We start from the raw sequence: 21,501 nt of genomic DNA on the forward strand, positions 1-21,501 counted from the left end.
TTTTTTTTTGTGAACATAACACTTCCGGACGAGTAAGTCAGTTCCTCACTAACGGCCATACCGTAAAGATATCGACCTACTTCTTGTATTCAATAAAGACTACTAGAATATTAGTCAAGATTTCTTACTCTTTTAATTTATTGATAAAACCAGTGTCCGCAAAACATAAGCGAGACGTCTCGCAAGACGTACAATAAGTGTTCGTCATTCTACAACGACTTTAGTCAAACAAGAATTTCTTAAGGAAGAATTTCTTCTTGAAGATCGTTCTATTTCATATGAATTCCCACAGCATCAAATGTCATCAGAATGTCATCAAAATATTTTAAATGTCTTTTACAGAATATTTCATTTGAAATATTTCCACAAACATCTAAAGATAGATCTTGCAAGAAGAATATTTCATTTGAAAAATTTTGACATTTTATTTGAAATATTACATTTGCAATGTTATGTTAATAGAAATGTTTTGCTTCAAATCTCTCTGAATGTTTCATATTAAAAAGTCTTGCGACATTTTATTCGAAATATTTAAGAATATTGCGAATAATATATTCTAGAGACATACCATTTGAAATATTACATTGACAATATTTTCTTAATATTCGTGAGAGATTTCGCTTCAAATCTTTCTGAATGTTTCATATGAAATATTCTGGCAATCTCTCTCCAAAATGATGCATTTAATTACTATTATTATTGTAGTTTCTGACATTATATTTGAAATATTTTGGAATGTCGCGAATGAAATATTCTAGAGATTTTGTATATACGAAGCTTCCCCTACACGAAATATTGCAATAATATTGCTCTCTAAACTTTGACATATATATAAATAGCGGTAACATATACGATATGACAAATAATAATACACAATGTCATGACGAATTTTCATCTGCGTAAGGGAAGATGTGCAAGGGATGAAGTGCTTAAGATTCATCATTTTTTCAATAAAACAGATAACGATTCAATTCTTATACAATTGACTAGAAGATATTAATGATAGGTTAATTTTTTAAATTTAGAATCTGGAAATTCTTATATTACATAACTTGTAATATGATAATTGGCGCTGCAACATAGTTGTACGATGCATCTTTACAAGGTGAAAGAACATGTTTATACATAGCTATATTATACGATGGCTGAATTTATTATAATGTCAAATATATGTAATTCTGCGTTTTACTAATATTTGTGATCTTACTGAAGATGGCCAGATTGTGGCCGAAACGTCTAAAGATTTTTTCTTAATGTAATGAATAATTAAATTTCACAAACAACATCCAGTGCTATGGTTTCATGCTCCCTTTTTTTATAATTATGGACAGTATAAGAACATTCACGTAGCAATCTTACGTTCAGTCAGTGCAGTCGTTCTATCATAATCATACTTATATAATTTGTTTTATTAAATTGTTTTTATATTACGATACAAAGGAAAATTTAAAATGTTTAGACATGATTATCATGATTAATCTAATCTTAATGTTGTTAGACTTTTTTTATTAGCATCTATAAGTTCAATATATCTAACAGAAACATTAGTTACTGGAGCAGAAATAGAATTAAAAGAATACATACAAAAATTATTGTTGGATAGCATTTTTCACTATAATAGGTTGGAAGTAACAGAAGAAATCTATCTCTATTATCAAAAACCTCATAAATTATATAATTCTGAAATAATTGAAGATAACAAAGAAGCATGGAATAAAGATCATTTAAATTCTTATCCTCAATGTTCAAATGATGACGCAAACTTTGACAGTTCTTATAAAAAACGAGCTGTTGAGTATTGGCGGAATTGGGATATTAATTAAAAAAATAACAACAAAAGGAATCGTCTGCTGAAATCAGTGCAAAATAAATTTAGAAGAATTTCATCTGAACGTCAATTAAGACGATGGGAAGAACAATTACATTCAGGTGGAAATCGTATAGAAAAATTATCTTATATCTTCAAATTTACACATGATAAATTTATTACAGCTTGAATCAGGATTCATAGTTCATGATATCGATTTAGATAAAGATGGGCTTTACAAGCTCTCAGAAGAAATAGGAAATTTAAATTCTATATTTAAAGCATCTCACAGTTAAGTATTAAGATTCAAAAAGTCCCACCAAATTGTTTCGAAAAAAATTACGAAATTTGTAACTATAAGAACAATAGAAGATTCCTTTAATTTGCGAAATACAGCTGATGATATTCTGAAAACAGTAAACTCGAACAGTTTGGATCTGAAAATGTTTTTAATCTTCTTTAATTTTTAATTTTCTGATCAAAGTGGTTTCCAATTGGAAATTCATTCTGGAAGATCATTGTCTAATCAAGAAATAAAAAAAGTAGATTGTGTTGTGCAATCTATATCATCAACAACGCACTCGTACGACCAATAACATCGTGTAGTGGAAATTTGCTGTCACCTTTATTTATTATATTAAAAGAAACTAATAGTATGTTTAGATCAAGAATATAAAAAATCTTATTTACACCAATAAATGTTATTGCAAAAGCATCTCAATCTGGTAAAATGATTTCAGATGATTAAATAAATTTGCTTTCAAACAAATTTTCAGATACTGTTTTACTATTAAAAAGTAAATGTAAATTTGCATAAACGAAATAATATAATGAAATAATATAATATAATATAATGAAATTATAACCTCTGTGTCATTTCTATGATATATTTTATATTTTATTTAAGAATCTCATAACAGTCATAAAATAGTTATTAATTTGCAAACATTTATATTTTGTGCAGATCATTTTAAAATACGGTTAAAAGAAGCTTATTTTCCAAACATTGGTTCTAATAGCGTTCTTCTTATTGATTCGTGGACTGGACATTGTACACCTGCAGGAAAACATATTACTACTATATGATTATACCGAAAGGCACTACAGGAAAATACAACCATTAGATGTTTACGGATTTAGAACTTGGAAAAATTTTGCTAAAAGATTTTCAGATATTGTTTTACTATTGGAAAGTAATGTAAATTACATGAAAGAAATAATATAATAAAATTACAATCTCTGATACATAATCAATTGTCATCTCCACGATATCACAACTTATTTAAATATTCGTGATTTAAAAGTGGTTACACAAACGAAAGACCAGAAGAATTTCCAGAATTTCCAGAAAATCCAGAATTTAGTTTCAACAAAAGTTCAACAACGTGTTATATCGAAGTTTGAAGTTATATACCTGTAGTAAGATGTTCATGATGAAAGAAATCATTATGTTTAAAATATTTTTTTATCGAGTATTACTATTGTAATGAATATAATGAGTAAACGATACAAAAGATAAATTTATTGTATATAAACATTTAGAAATTATTTCATTATTAAGTACGTTTAGGAATTATTACATAAATGATAAGTAAATAAAATGTACACAGTTATTCCTATCATCTATTCCAAGAAACTTATCTTTTCTTTGAAAAATATGTCACGACTCTGGTACGTGATGCATGATTTATAATAAAAGGTTATTTTTTATATCTCATTACACATGACGATTCAGACTTTTCTGACGAGATTTTCTAACAATTTAAAAATATACTTATATATATATATATATATATATATAAAATATATATACAATATATATTATATATATTAAATATATATTTTTAACAATTCAATGTATTTTTAAATGCAACAATTTTTTAAAAATTTGTTTTTAAAAGATTCAATCTTATACAATAATTTTATTATAAAAGAATGGATTTGGAATAAAATTATTTTTAATTTTTATTCATAGAAGAAATTAATCAGTTCTAAGCAGAATCGTAAGACTCATAACTTGTTCTCGTAAAACTCGTAAGAACTTATAACCAATCAATTCTAATTTTATGTGTATGTATCGTAAGACGTAAAATTATTCGTAAATATTTACAATTTCTTGTAAATCTTATGGCTAGTAAAAAGCTATCTGTAAAAATATCGTATAAACAAAAAAAATTCAAAATTCAAAATTCTTATAAAACTTACGAGTTTTCTTATAAAACTTATGTTACGAACGTCGCAATTTTGTTCAGAATTTAGGCATAAATGTAAAAGAAATAATAGCAGGGTTAATATGTATATATATCTTAAAAATATTATACATTTTGAAAATCTAAACACACACACACACATACACACACACAACTTTTACACCCTGTATATATATATATATATATATATATATATATATATATATATACAGGGTGTTCAAAAAGTCCCGGACCGATGAATAACTTGAAAAAAAAAATTTTTTTGAAAAAACGCCGAAACACGTGAAACGATTTTTAAAAAAATCTATCTTTTGAGAGGAGTTGCAACCCCCCGCACCCAATAGGGCACGTGGGGTACGAGGGGGATCGAAAATCTTAAATAGCAACATAGGTCAAGTGGGGGCTCATTTGAAAGGTCTTTTCGAGACGAATCCAAAACACTGCGCATAGAGGGCGCTGCGATCATTTTCGGCGGAGTTATTTGATTTTTAAGATGGGCGTGTTCTCTGAGGAGCCATGTTATCTTAAATGTAGGAAAAATCCACGACGTTGAAGGAAAAAGAAAATAACCACAAAAACAGTGATAAAGACGCTTGATTTCAAAATTACAGAGATGAACTACGACAAAACAGCTTTATCAGGGAAGAAAGTTACATAAAGTGTAAAATAATAATGACTCAATGATTTGAACTTTTGACTTCAAGTGTCTTTATCGGCATTCAAAAACGCGACCATTGATGTACATGTGTGACAACAAATACGGTGTGTTTCATGTGCAAAAAGTCCTGCGTAGTGTTTTGGATTCGTCTCGAAAAGACCTTTAAAATGAGCCCCCACTTGACCTATGTTGCTATTTAATATTTTCGACTCCCCTCGTACCCCACGTGCCCCATTGGGGGCGGGGGATCGTAACCCTTCTCAAAAGATAAGTTTTTTGAAAAATCGTTTCACGTGTTCCGGTGATTATCGAAACACTAAATTTTTTTAATGTTTCTGAGTCAAAAATCTTCAAAATTGAAATTTCCCCCCAAAAGTGAACGCAGCGCCCTCTATGTGTAGTGTTTTGGATTCGCCTCGAAAAGACCTTTCAAATGAGCCCACACTTGACCTATGTTGCTATTTAAGATTTTCGACCCTCCTCGTACCCCACGTGCCCCATTGGGGGCGGGGGGTCGCAACCCCTCTCAAAAGATAGATTTTTTGAAAAATCGTTTCACGTGTTTCGGCGTTTTTTCAAAAAAATTTTTTTTTTCAAGTTATTCACCCGGTCCGGGACTTTTTGAACACCCTTATATATATATATATATATATATATATATATATATATATATATATATACAGGGTGTAGAAAAAGTCCCGGAGCCCTTAAATATCTTGAAAAGTAATCATTTTTGAGAAAAATGTTTTATACAAAAATTGTAGGGTTGAAAATGATTTATTGACTGAGCTTATCAATTTGACCTTGGATGTTGCCAAGGTTAAATCGATTTTTTTAAACGAAACATCCTATTGTTGATTTTAAAATCTAATAGCTGAGGTCGGACTTTCCAAAATATTATAAGAAAGCCTCTTTTAATCAATAGTTTTCAAATTATGAGAACTGAAAATTACAAAATCGTTGCGGCATTAACATTACCTAAGCTCGTATTCCTTTTAATGATGCGAAGATGGTCATAGGAGATCTTACGCAAGCGATAAGACTTTTCAATCAATCTTTTAGAAATAAAGACAATGGTATATCTAAATCAACTGTCATTCGTTTGTGCATTTGTCATTCCTTTAACTCAGCTTGCCTTTACCAGTTTTTAGTTACTTTCTCGGCTAGACTCCATCAGGATCTATAATTTCGTCAAGTTATATCTCTGAATAGAAAACATATTTTTAACTTATCACAAAGTTGATCTCTACAGTAAGACAAGAACAAATGAACGAAGATGAAACAAAAAATATTTTATTCTTAAATTACATCATAAAAAGTTAAAGTCTAAATTGCAACGTGAAAAATCGCATTAGATAGTCAGTGTGGCGAGCTAGGGTTAAAAGAATATTACATATTATAGCAAATACTCAAATTGGCGTTCCTCCGCAGTCTGACAATGTGCTAGATGATTATAAAAATTTAAGACTGCATTTCTATAGAATTCGCGAGACATGATTCTAAATTTATTTATTATTTGTTGACGTAAATCATTAAGATTTCGAGGTTTAATATTATAAATTTTTCCCTTTAAATATCCCCACAAAAAATAGTCCAGTGGATTTAAATCAGGCGATCGTGCCATTCAATGTAATCCCTTCTTCCTATTCACCTATTCGGAAAAACTTCATTCAGATATTGGCGTACTTATAAATCATAGAGAGATGGCATCCCATCTTGCTGGAATTAAATGTCATTGAAGTTTTGACGAGCGATGTTTCGGATTGCCGGAACTATTTCATCTTGAAGCATGGCTAAGTAATTGTTAGCGTTTAAGTTACCTTCAATAAAAAAAGACCCAATAATGACTTCATTTAAAATTCCAGTCCATACGTTGACTTTTTGCTGATTCTGAGTATGTGCCTCGTACATCCACGTACAATGATGATTTTCATCACTTCAATATCTGTAATTATGTCGATTTACATTCCCGATTAGCTAAAAAGTAGCTTCATCTGAAAAAATAATGACTACAAATAATAGATTTCTATCGATATTTAACATCATACTTTCACAAAATTCAATGCGACGATCAAAATCATCTTCACGTAGTTCCTGCGCCAGATGAATCTTATATGGATGAAATTTCTCTTTTTTTACAATAGAATTTTATGAATTGGCATAGGATCGATGTCGTGTTGTTGTGCAACTTTGCGAATTTATTTATGGATCTTCGATAAAAGACTGTAGAACATTCATCTATTACAGCGACAGGATTTGTCGCTATTGCTGGCCTACCTTGTCTATTACGGTCTTTTACAAAACTCATTTCTTCAAAACGTTGTACAGTACGAATAACAGTCGATTTAAATATATCATTGTCCTCATTCCTAAAAGTTTGATTGAAAAGTTCTGTCACATGTGTGTAAGACCTCCTACTATCACCCCATTTTCGCATTATTAAAAGGGATATACACTTCTGTTCAGTAAGCATTATAAAATATTAGGTGTTGGAATTAATTCGTAGCGTTTTACAAGAGATGGCACAAGCAGTACACTATTTCGTTGTTACCTATAGTTCTGTATACATTGTAAACATCTATCATAGGACGTCATTTGCCGTACATAACCTTTCTTGAAATCATAAATAACAATACTGTATAATTCATTGAATATGTCAAAATTTGTGCCAGATAAAGTGTTTTTGCGGGGAGTTTTGCTTCATTACTTTAATATGAACAAAAGTGCAGCGAAGCTCATCGTATTTTAGTGGATGTGTATAGTGAACATGCTCTGGCTGAGCAAACGTGTAGGAAGTGGTTTTAAAGCTGGTGATTTCGACTTGGATGACAAGGAGCGACCTGGTCAGCCGAAAAAATTTGAAGATAACGATTTGCAGGCACTGCTCAATGAAAACTCATGTCAAACACTTAAAGAATTATCTACGTCATTGGAAGTTGACTTCTCAACAATAGGAAAACGTCTTAAAAGTTTGGGCATGATCCAGAAGGAAGGACATTGGGTCCCATATGAATTGAAACCAAGGGATATTGAGAGACGTTTTCTCACGTGCGAACTGCTGCTTCAACGGCAGAAAAGAAAAGGTTTTTTGCATCGGATTGTTACCGGTGACGAAAAGTGGATCCATTATGACAATCCAAAGCGCAGAAAGTCATGGGTTAAGCCCGGCGAACCATCAACATCAGTGGCAAAGCCCAATATCCATGGCTCAAAGCTCCTGCTCTGTATTTGGTGGGATCAGAAGGGTGTCATATACTACGAACTGCTAAAACCGCATGAAACCGTTACTGGAGATCTCTACCGACGGCAACTGATGCGCTTGAGCCGTGCATTGAAGCAAAAACGGTCGGAATACTTCGAAAGACACGATAAAGTCATCTTGCTGCACGACAATGCTCGCCCACACGTTGCAAAACCGGTAAAAACATACCTGGAAACACTTAAATGGGAAGTGCTACCGCACCCGCCGTATTCTCCTGATATTGCACCTAGCGACTACCACTTGTTTCGATCATTAGCTCATAGCTTGTGCGAGCAGAAGTTCACATCTTACGAAGATTGTACAAAATGGTTCGATTCCTGGATTTCATCTAAAGATGAACAGTTCTTCCGACGCGGTATTCATTCACTGCCCGAAAGATGGTCAAAAGTAGTAGAAAGTGATGGGAAGTACTTTCATTAATGTATTTTTTAATGCTCATGTGAAATAAATAACATTCTTTCATTAAAAAAACGCTACGAATTAATTCCAACACCTAATATTTTAAATAAATATTTTATAAACAAAGATAACTATGTGGCGATAAGCAATCTCAGAACGGAGTATCACGAAAAAATATACCATCTCAATCGCAGGTCACAGAAAGAGTGAACTTGACAGGAGAGATCTCTAGCTTATGTAGTCTCCAGCTTTGTGAAAGGGTGGGAAGGAAAGAGAGGGGATGGAAAGGAGTGGGAGGGAAAGAGGGAGGAGGAGAAGGAAAGGGTAAGAGGGAGGAGGAGATAGAGATACATTCGCGGGCACATACATGACTCATAAATCCAGTCGGGCAATCTACGTAATACCTTAGATAATGCTAATGCCGGCGGTTCCGTAATTGTCAACTCTCATAACTTGAAAAGTACTAATTAAAAAGAGGCTTTATTATAGTGTTTTAGAAAGTTCCTGACCTCAGCTATTAGATTCTAAAATCAAAAATAGGATGTTTCGTTTAGAAAAAACGATTTAACCTTGGCTTGACCTTGGTGGCGCCATCCAAGGTCAAATTGATAAGGTCAGTCAAGAGATCATTTTGCAACCCTATAACTTTTGTGTAAAACATTTTTCTCAAAAATGATTACTTTTCAAGATATTTAAGGGGTCTGGGACATCCTGTATATATTGTATATAAAATTTAAATACATATATAATAAAGCATATAGAAAACTATACAAATTTTACTTAAAACATCTTTTCAAGTTTTCATATATTTAACTGTATCGATGGCAATTACTTACGCATATTAGGATGGATTATATACGGAAGCATTATTAATTAATAATCACGAAAATGATATGTTGTAATATAACTTTATTACACATAGTTGAATTCGTAAAAAATAATCTTTAATTTAAAAAAAATTTTTAAATTAAAGAAAATTATGAATGGGGGTATTTTGTTTATTAAACAAAAAGATAAACAAATTTTTTTTTTAAATTTTAAAGTACCTAACTTTAAAGTACTCTTGAAACCGTACAATTTTTGTTTATAAATTTTTTTTCTATCTTTTATACTTTCGACGATATTCGCCATGAAAGAAAAATACCGTTTTTTTTTAAAGGGGTGTTTCTCCCCTTAAACATGAATTAGCGTACGTATAAAAAAATATGTATTTCTTAGATTTTCATGTTTAACAACATATCTCATGGAGAATCAAATCGGTTCCGGACAGTTGTAAATCTTCCCTTGTAAGTGTCCAATTAATAGTTTTAACTGTTCTTCAAGGATATTTTTATTAAAGGTTTTCTTATTCCAACCCTTCCCCCTCAAGTAATAACAACTTTAATTCTCTGTCAAAAATTATTACTCTTTGAAAAAAATTAATGTATCAAATGAAAAATTAAAACCCAAACGCTACAATCTTAACTAATCAAGTTAAATTCTATTAAACTAAAAAATAAAACACAAATGGTACTGTCTCTTGTTATTTATTAAATTCTAATGATATGTATTATTCGTAAACAGTATTTGATATCAACAATTGGCGCCAAGTTAAATTCCATGTAATTCGGATACCAAATTATATAAATAATGTTAACTTTAATGATGTGTATCATTCCTATCCTAAAAGATTTCATATCAAGAACTGCAAAGTTAAATCATATTTTTTTTACTATGTAAAATTAAATAAATAATGAATATTAATCTAATAATACGAGGGCGGTCCGATAAGTACTTAGCCTACAAAAGAAAAACGAAAATTTTGGAAAAGTGGCGATTTATTTCTCAACATAGTCTCCTTTTAGCTCAATACACTTGACCCAGCGATGCTCCAACTTCTTTAACCCGTCTAAAAAGTACGTTTTCTCGAGGTCTGCAAAGGCCTCTAGTAGTGGCAGCGATGACCTCCTCGTTCGACTGAAATTTCTGCCCGGCGAGTGACTTTTTCAAGTTTGGAAACAAAAAGAAGTCGCACGGGGCCAAATCTGGAGAATATGGTGGATGGGGCAGCAACTCGTAGCCCAATTCGACCAATTTGTCGAATCACCGACCGATATTGCTCTTTTTCCATTTTTCTAAAATCCGCGGACACGCCCGCTTCCACACGCCCGCGGTCAAAACAAAACTACGAGTCCGATTCGGCTGAAATTTTGACAGTAGCCATCTACGAGAATGTACTACACGTTAGTAAATTTCTCTTGCGATAGTGGCTCCATCGGGCGTTGAGGCTAAGTACTTATCGGACCGCCCTCGTATGTATCATTTGATATCAAAAGAATTGATATCAACAACTGTTGCGCCAAGTTAAATTCTACTATCAAAATAAAAAGTAAAACCCAAGTGATATTATTTATTTAATACAGATGGTACTATCTTTAATTTATACAATGAAACCTAAGCATACGTATCTCTTATTGGATCTTAAGGATCTTTCTATTCCAATCTAAATGGTTTAAATTCCTCTTAAATGAAATTATTATATCACAATTCATTCAAAGATATTTTCTCTCCTAACTAAAGTAGTGGTTATTTAATTCTCCTTTAAAATATTATACAAAACGTTATCACGAAATTGCGTTACCTTACTCAATTTAAGTGTTACCACAAAAAATTAAAGAATTAACCGTATAAAACTAAAAAATTTAATTTAAATAAAAAAAATTTTTATGTAAAAACACTTGACGCTTGAGATTTCGATATAATAACATAGCAGTAAAATATGAACATAATATTTAGAAAAATAAAAGTAATAAGAATGTAATATTTGGAAAATATGTGTTTAGGAAAATAATATGAATAAGAAGCATATTAATAAGAAAAATTAGAATCATAAAATATTCATATTAAAAAATATGAATATTTAGAAAAATAAGAAAAATAAGAAGCCATGAAAGTTATCTAGCGTGTATGTATACGATTGAGTTATAGAGTTGTGTAAATTATGAATGTTGTGATTTCTATTTGTAAGACATGCGTTATGAAAGAGAAACAAATAGTAAACCTTATTCTTATTCAGCGTAAAGTTCAGATTAAATTTATTATTACTTTTAAATTATAATTACTTTTTATTATTTATTCTAATTAATTATCATTCTAATTTTAAATAGTTTTTCTTACTCGATTTAGCAGTTCCAAGTTTTATATGAAAAATTTTTCTATTTAAATTTTTTCATTTTATACAGTTAACTCTTTAATTTTTTGTGATAACACTTAAATGGAGCAAATCAATTTTGTGATAATATTTTGTATAATATTTTGAAGGAGAATTAAATAACCTACTTTAGTTGGACGAGTCTTTGAATGAATTGTAATATAATAATTTCATTTAAGAGGAATTTAAAGATTGGAATAGGAAAATTCTTCAATAAGATATACGTATATTTATGTTGCATTATATAAAAATTAAAGATAGTACCATTTGGATTAATAATAAAGATAGTATCACTTGAGTTTTACTTTTTGTTTTGATAGTTTAACTTGAGCCACATTCAACAATGCCACAGTTGGTGATTCAATTCTTTTATAAATGATACATTAGATTAATATTCATTATTTATTTAATTTGTCATGGTAAAAAGAAATGGAATTTAACTTTGCGCCAGTTCTCCATATGAAATCGTTTATGATAAAATACATATAATTAAAGTTAATATTATGTAATTATTTATATAATGATATTCGAATTATAAGGAATTTAACTTGATTAAAAATTAACACAATGTCATGGCTTATTTCGAGCTTTAATCAAATTAACTTTGAATTAATACAATTAACAAACGTTTCGGCTTACAAAATCTTCCTCAGTGCTACAACGCAGAAATACAATTTTAAATTAATGCATTAAAGAATAACGGATACAATGAAATTTTAAAAATCATCAAAAGAGTGTGAGGATTTAACATGCGGTACCTGCATTTAAGCTTAACTCATACGGCTTCCATGGGCGCGGGATCTGGAATATGTCCGATCAGCGCATCACTGCTAGGCCGAGACTCTCAGTCGCGCTCGCGGGACGTAGGTCCCAACAAGCAACTCACTAGTTGGAGCGACTATCCTACCAGCTAAGCAGGCTAGTTCCCGAGCATGATACGCAGCTCACCGTTGGAGCCAGAGGCCCTTAGTCAACAGGAGCTATCAATCATTATCACCGCGAATTCTATCCATGACTAGGCGCGAGCAATTGCCACAGACCCCGTGGTATCAATCTAGATTATCGAATCGTCGTAGCCTAAGCTACTTCTAGTTTGAGCCTACACGCGCAACACTGGTCGGCCAGTCCTTTGGGTGCCGGGACGCTACTTCCCGGGGACGCTCCACAGTAATCGCTCAGCAACCTGACCCCGGGCCTAGCTCCGAGGCAGGATGCTGAGCTTTCAACCTGATCAGTATCGTTCCTGCGTAAGCTAAAAAGTTTATTGGCTTATCCATGATTCTGAGCCAATCAAGTGATTAGATAGCCTCGAGTCTTATAGGAACAAGCTGATATTATGTGGGCGCCGGTAAAACTCGAACTCGGTAGATTGCGAGTCGAAACGCACAAGGCGTCAAATCACCAACGCCCGTTTAAAAAAACCATCAATAGTGACAAAATATATCAGTAAATATATCACAAAATAGATCAGTAGTGTCAAAATATAAAAAAATATAAAAAAAATAAAAAAAATAAAAAAAAAATATATCGAACGTCAATAAGTATCCCGCTAGATGACAAAAAGGTTGGAACATTTGAATACTTCAGTCAACAAGATAGATTAATTATGTTTATCGATAAAGATAGATTTGCTAAATTCCTCGGTTGAGATCGAGAATCCAGTTTTCACAGACTTGTATCATACGACTTGGGAATTCTTTAGTTACGAATATTTTATGATATTCTGTAGAACAAATAGACTTATTAAGATAATATATTAATAGTGAGAATAAGAGATACAGAATCAAATAATAACTTACGATAATTTATAATATAATATATAAAATTTCTGAATTTCTGATTGAGAGTTTTGATTACAGTATTTTATATATTAGGTGTTGGAATTAATTCGTAGCGTTTTACAAGTGATGGGAAGTACTTTCATTAATGTATTTTTTAATGCTCATGTGAAATAAATAACATTCTTTCATTAAAAACGCTACGAATTAATTCCAACACCTAATAAATTATCGTAAGTTATTATTTGATTCTGTACCTCTTATTCTCACTATTATCTTAATAAGTCTATTTGTTCTACAGAATATTCGTAACTAAAAAATTCTCAAATCATATGATACAAGTCTGTGACAAACTGGATTCTCGATCTCAACCGAAGAATTTGGCAAATTTATCTTTATCAATAAACATAATTAATCTACTGTTGGCTGAAGTAGGTACACTAGGTTCTAACTCAGGTCCTCTGAGGGAGGTGTGGGGCGCGTGAGGTATTCGTGGGCGCGGAGGGGAAGGCACGATAAAGTCCTGGCGCTATCGGTGTTTACCGATATGATGATACATGCCGTCATGTTTTACATGCCGTCATGTTGTGACGTCGAGTATCATCATATGCCGCCGCCGCGGACCCCGCGTCCATTGCAAAATGTGTCGCGGACCGCCGCCGCCGTGCGTTATCTCATATACTTACCATCTTTCTTTTGATGTTGTCGTCTTTGTGTTGCCGTCTTCTCCTATCTTCCTTTTTTCTTTTCGCATCCAAAACCATTTGACATGTCACGATATGTTCTGATGATGATATCATCAATGCGATTTGATATAAATGCGACCTTGCCAAATAGTATACATATCATGTGACCAGATTTTTCACGAACATTCGACATGGTAAGACATATCACAACATGTTCGAGCGGTCATCATCAATGTAATGATACAAATATTACGCGACCAAGTAAATGGTATAAAATAAGGAGAATTTTAACCTCCGAATTGCGCGCGTTTATTTTCATACTTGTTATTCATTCTTTTGTATTACAATGGATAGGTACATATGGCATAGGATAGATTTGATGGAAAATAAAGAAAGTACATATATAATGATATGAAAAAAAAAAATTTTTTATTCACATATTATTACATCATTTTTTTCGAACGTATTAAAAACTAAAGCCAATAGCTTGCAATCGACGAGTTGATGCCCATTAAAGATATCGCTATCGCGTATAACGTTTTTGGACGCGATGTTGGAGAATCGCGTATACATCGACCGTATCGACGAGTCGGGCTAATCGTTACATCGATACATCCAAACTCAAACGTACGGCGTGGCGTCGTTTCGGTCATACGTACGGACGAAGAATCGAGACGTACGAGTGTAGCATCGTTCAGTGTGCAAACGCTGATGGTTAGCGATCCGCTTATAAAATTATCTTTGTATTCGTTTCGCAGCATTTTGTAAATATTCCATCGTTGCTCGTAGAGGTCCTTCCACGTTTCGAGAGACAGCGACAGTTCATATTCGTGATGATCTCCCAGGGCGATCTCCACGTAACTTGGTGGACCAGCGTTGATTCTAATTTTCATAAATTTGTAGCTCGTAGTCGTCAGATCGTAACGTCTGCTCAATAAATGCACCGCGCGATGCTCCATGCTGTGTACGTATATAATATTAAAAAACGTTTCTTTTGTATATAGAACGTTGAAACTTACATGTTATTGCAATCCTTCTTCGTTTCGTACGATGCGTTGCTGTCTTTCACAAAATATATTTTTCAACCGTTCATCAAGCGAGTATCGTAAGACTAATTGCATCCGCGTAAATTGTGACGTATATGGTAAAACTTCGAGAATAGAAGAGGAGGTAATCCTTCCTCTCTTTCCAAGAATTACGAAAATGTCGCGACACGTTTTATCGCATTTTTTCTACGTATTTTTTTTGTTCTTGAGTTTATCAATGTTTATACCTTATGGTTTATATTATTCCGATGGCATCGATGACATTGATGAGCACGTTGGCGACTTTGATGCTTTTTCCCCAGGGCATTCCCAATATCTCGCTTTTTCCTTCGAAGGCGGTGGACTTAGCGACAAGGGGCGGTACCTCTTTCGCTCGATCGATTTTCAGCTTATATATTCTTTTACTCGATATATTCTTTTATGTCTTAACGCTAGTAACTGAAGCTTACGATTGAATGAAAAAGTCTTATATATTAACTGTATACATTGCATATATTGTCAGATCGGACATTTCACGACGCGTTTAACAGAACGTCGATGTTCCGGATACATATATACGTACATACATATTAGGTGTTGGAATTAATTCGTAGCGTTTTTTAATGAAAGAATGTTATTTATTTCACATGAGCATTAAAAAATACATTAATGAAAGTACTTCCCATCACTTGTAAAACGCTACGAATTAATTCCAACACCTAATACATACATACATACATACGTATATACATACATATACGTTTCATACATATACGTTTCATACATATACGTTCATACATATACATTCATACATACATACATACGTATATACATATACATATGTTCATACATATATGTTCATACATATACGTTCATACATATGTACATACATCCTGTACAGGTATGTTCATACGTATATGTTCATGCATACAGGTACATATATTACAAAGGAAGGAAAAAAGAAATACGTAATGAATATGTTAACGTAATTTTATTAAAAAAATTCTTTTGCAACCATCAATTATATATTTTCAATACATTTTGTAACGCGCAATTCCTAACATGTTGTCCACATCGCATAGTATTAGCAACATCCAGATTAGTTAAAGATTCCATGTCTTCGTAAACTGCATCCAAGGTACATTGATCCAAGATCCATCTCGGTGTACATGCGTTCTCACTCATCATCCAAAAGCAAGTTTCATAACCACGTTCGTTTTTTGCGTTGTTTAACGTACACGATAGCATCATCTTCAAACGCAGCTGCCGTGATCAGACGTTTCGCCTCGTTGCAGGGACTATCCCGTCTTCTCATCGTAATCCATGGTGATAAGCACTCAATCAAGAAGCGCAAGACCTGTCGGATCTTGTCGAAAATTTCTATGGCATGGAGACTCGTAAAAATGTAATGTGAGAACGATCCCCTGTTCAGCACCGTCACTTCCTTCATGATATATTTCTTGTTAACGATGAATTCTTGCATATCCACGAACGTTGGCACGAGCATGTTGTCGAGAAGACTGCGGTCAATTACGGTCGATTGCGACGTAGATTTTATACTGTGTCGGAGATGCACTTAGGTGATTTTGCGCATAACGTTGGTCAATGGATTATATTGAACCACGCGATTGTGTATGATGAGACAATAGGCTGTATTTGCGGGCACGTTCTTCTTACATTCAAAGTCTAATTGCACATCTATGGTGCCACTTTTGATCGATTCGTTCTGTCGAGAACAATCGATGATCACGAACGGGCCATCACGTAAAAAAGTTGTAAAGATGAGACTCGGCTTAAGATACTCGTATCCGTAGTAGATCTTACAGAAACGTACGTACAAATCGTATAGAATCGCACATCTGCTTTTATCAAAATCCTGATTCAAGTCATCGTACGGATAACATTCCGAATTCAGGTAGAGTTTCGCATTGGTTAATTTGCAGTCGTCGAATCGACTTATATCGAACATAACGTTTTTTCGACCTGTTTGCATAGCGAAAATGACGTAGCATGACGGCTTTTCGAACTGAGTAGCCGTCTTGATGACCTACGAATGCTCGGTTGTGCTCTGCAAGAACAAAAACTCGTACAGATCCCACAAGCGAAAAGCCATGCTCAGATATCGTCCGCTCTCCAAAGCGCGCAGCATCGACAGTTTATTTATCTCGCTCAATAACATGTGCGGCATTCGCCACTGTATTTTGAATAATTCGAGTGTTGGCTCTGTCGCCGGGTCTTCCGTCAGACAATTGTTATCGTTGCGCGCTTGCATTAAAATCAACTCGTGATGAGCGTTGATCACTATGCGTTTGTAATCTTCGCAAAATCCCAGCAGTACGTAGAGCGGTACACAGAAATTAAAGTATCCGGTCGCAATAGTCTGCGCATCCCAACCGGCATTCCGCAGAATCACTTCCGTCGGATGACACTGTTACATAGTTTTTGAGCGTGCTAGTTATGCTCACGTTTTTGTTACAGTCAATCTCCACATTAAGTTCATAGCGAATCTCATCGAATATGAACGCGACGCAATTATTTCCCAATGCCACGTGAGCATTCTGAATCACTTTGTTCTTCGTCAGTTTTCTCTTGACGTATAGAAAGCTTTCGTACGGCAGTGTGTACAGATCCTGTTGCTGTATGGGTATTCTTATTTCGTCGCTGTACTCGAACGTTGTGTTAGCGAACGGACTGTACGTGTGAGTCTCAATATTGACGATGCGATCGTCGAAGATCGACTCGTATTTAATGTTTAGGATATTTCAAATGTTGCGCACCGCGAATCCCAAAGATTTTAAAAATGCAACGTTCAACGCGCTGAGCTTCTTCTTCCTGATACAGCTGGATGAGCGAATGTTATCGAGCTGTGACGTCATCGGCCTTGTAAACAATTATCTTTCTGCGTACGCTCTGTTCCGTTCAGCACAAGCATCTCACGCTTACGTTATTACTGTCGTAGTACGTGCAATCTAACGATGATCTCTTCTCCTCGAAAATCAAACAATTGTCCATTCTGGTCGAAGACGCGTATCATTAGATCCGTAATGTCCCGTGTGATAATCGACAAGTAAATGATCTGCGATGACTATTCCGATATCTTATATCCCGGCGGCACATTCGGCGATAATTCATGTATCGTGTGCGCGCTTTTGCCGTTGCTGTACGCGTCACGTTACACTCTACGCCAATAACGTTTACGTTCATTATATTGATCGACACGTCCGATTCGTGCCACCTTCGCGGCCGCAGTATACGCTCCGACGAGCGTAATCGGGTATTCTTCACTCTCACCATTATCGGTGTCATTGTTGTTGTTGTTATTATCATACCATGCACTACGTCAACGGTTTCAAGCGCGTCGCGGTGCTGAAAATCGTTTTCGTAAAATCGCGCGTTTCAGAAATTCAGTTATGTCTCGCACTACGTATGAATCCTTGGGAATTGTAATTTCATTATCTTTGGCGAAATAAAATTTGTTGTTCGATTCGTTCACGTTCGGTATTGTGTGATAAGTCTCAAAAATCGCAAGACCGAGTTCGTAATCTCCGTTATTCAAATCTATGGCGGGAAAGTAGTTCGCCGCGAGGATGGTGCTCTTCCCGCTCAGCGTCAATGACATGACGGAAAAAGCGTTCGATTAATATTAAAATTTTACAGCACGTCGTCGAGCTTTTTAAATTCACGCGCGTCTGTAGAAACCGCAGACACATCTGTCCATAGAAGCTCTGATTGCACATCTGATAGGACGTGCGATTGTACTCTATCGTCGTAGCATCGTTATCGAAATATCGTTCCTTGGACGATCGAAGATTATCGTAACTATCCAAGTACAATACACGACGTGGTTGTTCCTCTTTGCGTACGCTACCCAGTGAATATCAGGCCCTGTCACATCGTCCAGATTCATGATATCGCTTTTTGTTTTGGCACTCGTCGGTAACGTGTTACGCATGAAAACGCCTCTAAAGTACGCGCATACGTCTCGCGAGCTCGTTCAATTGCACATTGGTAGTTGCGCCAGACAGCATTTTTATCGTCTTTTTGATGTTTTGTTTTCTTTGCAGCTATGCCCTGTTCACGTTTGTACGGGCCGAGATACTGTCTGCGTCCATATTTGTACGGAGCGAGATACAGGGACCCTGCATCGCGTGATCTTCGAACTGACGTCGCATGGCTTTGCTGTCGTTTACCGCTTTCGCCACGCTGACCGCTCCGCCGATCGAGGACCTGAACGCGCCCAACATTGACAGAAACGGTAACGCACCTCCTCGTTTCGCCGTCGGAAGTATCCGCTTTTTCGTCTTTTTTCTCGTCGTCTTTTTCTTCGGTGCCTATGTCAATCTTGGTCTTGGCTTTCATCGCTGCCCAGACAGCAGCAGCGGCGGTTCTCTCGCTCAGAGCCGAATTTCTCGCGACGACGCGTTCTAGTGCTTTATCGGCGAGTACCTTGTCCACCGCGTGTCTGTTGGATCGTTGCTCCGAGAATTCGCAATGTTGTGTTCTCGGCACACCGCGTTCAGCGGATTTATGCCTGCGTCACCTCTGGCTAATCGCTTTGTAAGTCGAGTGCCCGGACCGCAAAACTGGTAGCCCGGAATATGTAACTCGAAAAGAAGCGCGTTTATCACTCGATTTAGCAGACCACTGCGTAACGCCGATATTCGCTACAATTCCTTATCTTCGGTGCGGGACCGTCGATGTGCGTCGCTGCCACGGCTGATTGTAATGCTCGTTGCAGTGATGATTCGTACGCTCGAACCTTTGAATCTGCTTTCACGTGATCCGGAAGCTTGTCCCAGACGTGTTCGATATAGTTGCCGTACACGCGTAAGAATACGACCTTCGATATGTATTGCAACTGCCTCGGCGCTCAAGTCTTGAATATCGGAAGGATGACACTGCGCGATTCGCGGATTCACGCACCTTTAAATAGTCGTTCGAGAGCGCGTAGCCTTTAGTGTGAGCTTGAAATTCGTGCGGCAATCGTTGATACGTATCACAAACAGCGAAATCGCGAATGATGGGAGGCAGCGCGGAGAAGTGTAAGTATTTCGGCGAAATGCTGCCGAGTACTATACGCGCAATCATTTTCGACCCGTCTAATTGCGATAAAACCAATATTCTCATAAGTTTGCTCGAGTCCAAACGGTGTACGTTGCAAGAACGTGTACTCGAAATCGCTGCAACAGCCAAAGTATCGATTCTCGAAAATTTATTTACGTCTATCGACGAAATCGGCTACTTTACGTTCTCCAACAACAGCGACGTCGTTCCATTGAGCGAGGCGCTCCCAAATTCTATTTTTATCTTTGATGACTTGGCATGCGACAAGTAGGATAGTGAGAGAATACTTTTCGATGGGCCGCCACGCGAACATTGACTGCTTCTATCTCTGTCACTCGAGGATACTTAAACATCTGATACGCGACAACGCGAACCTGCTGATACTGCTCGAACAGGATTGTACCTTGAAATACGTTTATAAGGATCACGTGAATACCGACATGTCGTATGACGAATTTTATTTGTTGTATCGCAACTGCTGGCAAAAAAAATATGGATTTTTAGTGATAGACAATGATAGTGCGCTTAAAGATGGGAGATACAGAAAGGGATTTAACGATTTTGCGATACCATAACGTGACCAATTGTTGTCGATACTTTGCCAGAGACGAACATGGCTGATGTGCGCGAGTGAAAAAATCGTGAGGGAGATCAAGAAGACGAGCGAGTCGATTCGCAAGAAACATCGCGCTTTGAAAATCGGTAGAATTGAGGAAGACATGGGATTGGACAGGCATTTTAAGTCTATTATCAGTCAGAGCGAGTCGATTCGCAAGAAATATCGCGCTTTGAAAACCGGTAGAATCGAGGAAGACATGGCATTGGACAGGCATTTTAAGTCTATTTTCAAACTGCTGCGACAGATCGTTGACAACTCCGGCGTGTGCGCGGTAAAGAGATAGTGCGATAACGCAGCGTCTGTCTTCAAGCGCGAAAGAAAAGAGGAGGAGGAGGAGGAGGGAGAGGGAGAGAAAGCGAGTGAGACGTTCGAGCGTTCCGTGACCTCGCGTAAATCCGATGATCGATCGCACGATCGTGTACAGCTGATAACCTCCACTCCGCGTACGACGATTGTATCAACGATAGAATCGTTGGAAAACGTTTTCGAAACAACAGACGACTCACTAGCAACGAAGGTTCAAAATCGGTTGCAAACGTCGGAAGGTCGAGAAGCATTGCAAGCCGGCTTGGACCCGCTGGGTCAAAAGCACGTCGAGGCTGAGGGGAGCGCGAGGTAAACAGAAGAGCGGTATAGATTATGTGTACGACGTTTATCTACACAAGGATGGATTGATGTTTGGCAATAAACGTTTCGACGTGGATGATGCGGACAACATAATTATCGGCGTACGATATACCGGTACACCTGGTCTTTACGAGTTAATTTTGAAGAGAATTCTCGACGATCTCTTCTACACGGAA

At 35.6% G+C, this 21,501-nt stretch overlaps 1 protein-coding gene and 2 pseudogenes across 1 annotated transcript; 2 read left to right on the forward strand and 1 right to left on the reverse strand.

Moving 5' to 3' along the window:
* The first annotated feature begins 1,487 nt into the window (after positions 1–1,487).
* LOC147909466 (uncharacterized) lies at positions 1,488–2,649 on the forward strand (annotated as a pseudogene).
* A 64-nt stretch (positions 2,650–2,713) lies between these two features.
* On the forward strand, positions 2,714–3,310 carry LOC147909467 (uncharacterized; annotated as a pseudogene).
* A 13,281-nt stretch (positions 3,311–16,591) lies between these two features.
* LOC105154670 (uncharacterized) lies at positions 16,592–18,027 on the reverse strand. Its single transcript, XM_011070349.1, has 3 exons — positions 17,959–18,027; positions 17,067–17,443; positions 16,592–16,970 (listed from the first exon to the last, which is right to left on the reverse strand). Exons 1-3 carry the CDS (start codon positions 18,025–18,027, stop codon positions 16,592–16,594), a joined length of 825 nt encoding a protein of 274 aa, XP_011068651.1.
* Positions 18,028–21,501: the final 3,474 nt, after the last annotated feature.

This window comes from Acromyrmex echinatior, chromosome 6 (genome assembly GCF_024713525.1).
Source record: "Acromyrmex echinatior isolate Ae372 chromosome 6, ASM2471352v2, whole genome shotgun sequence".
NCBI lineage: Eukaryota > Metazoa > Arthropoda > Insecta > Hymenoptera > Formicidae > Acromyrmex > Acromyrmex echinatior.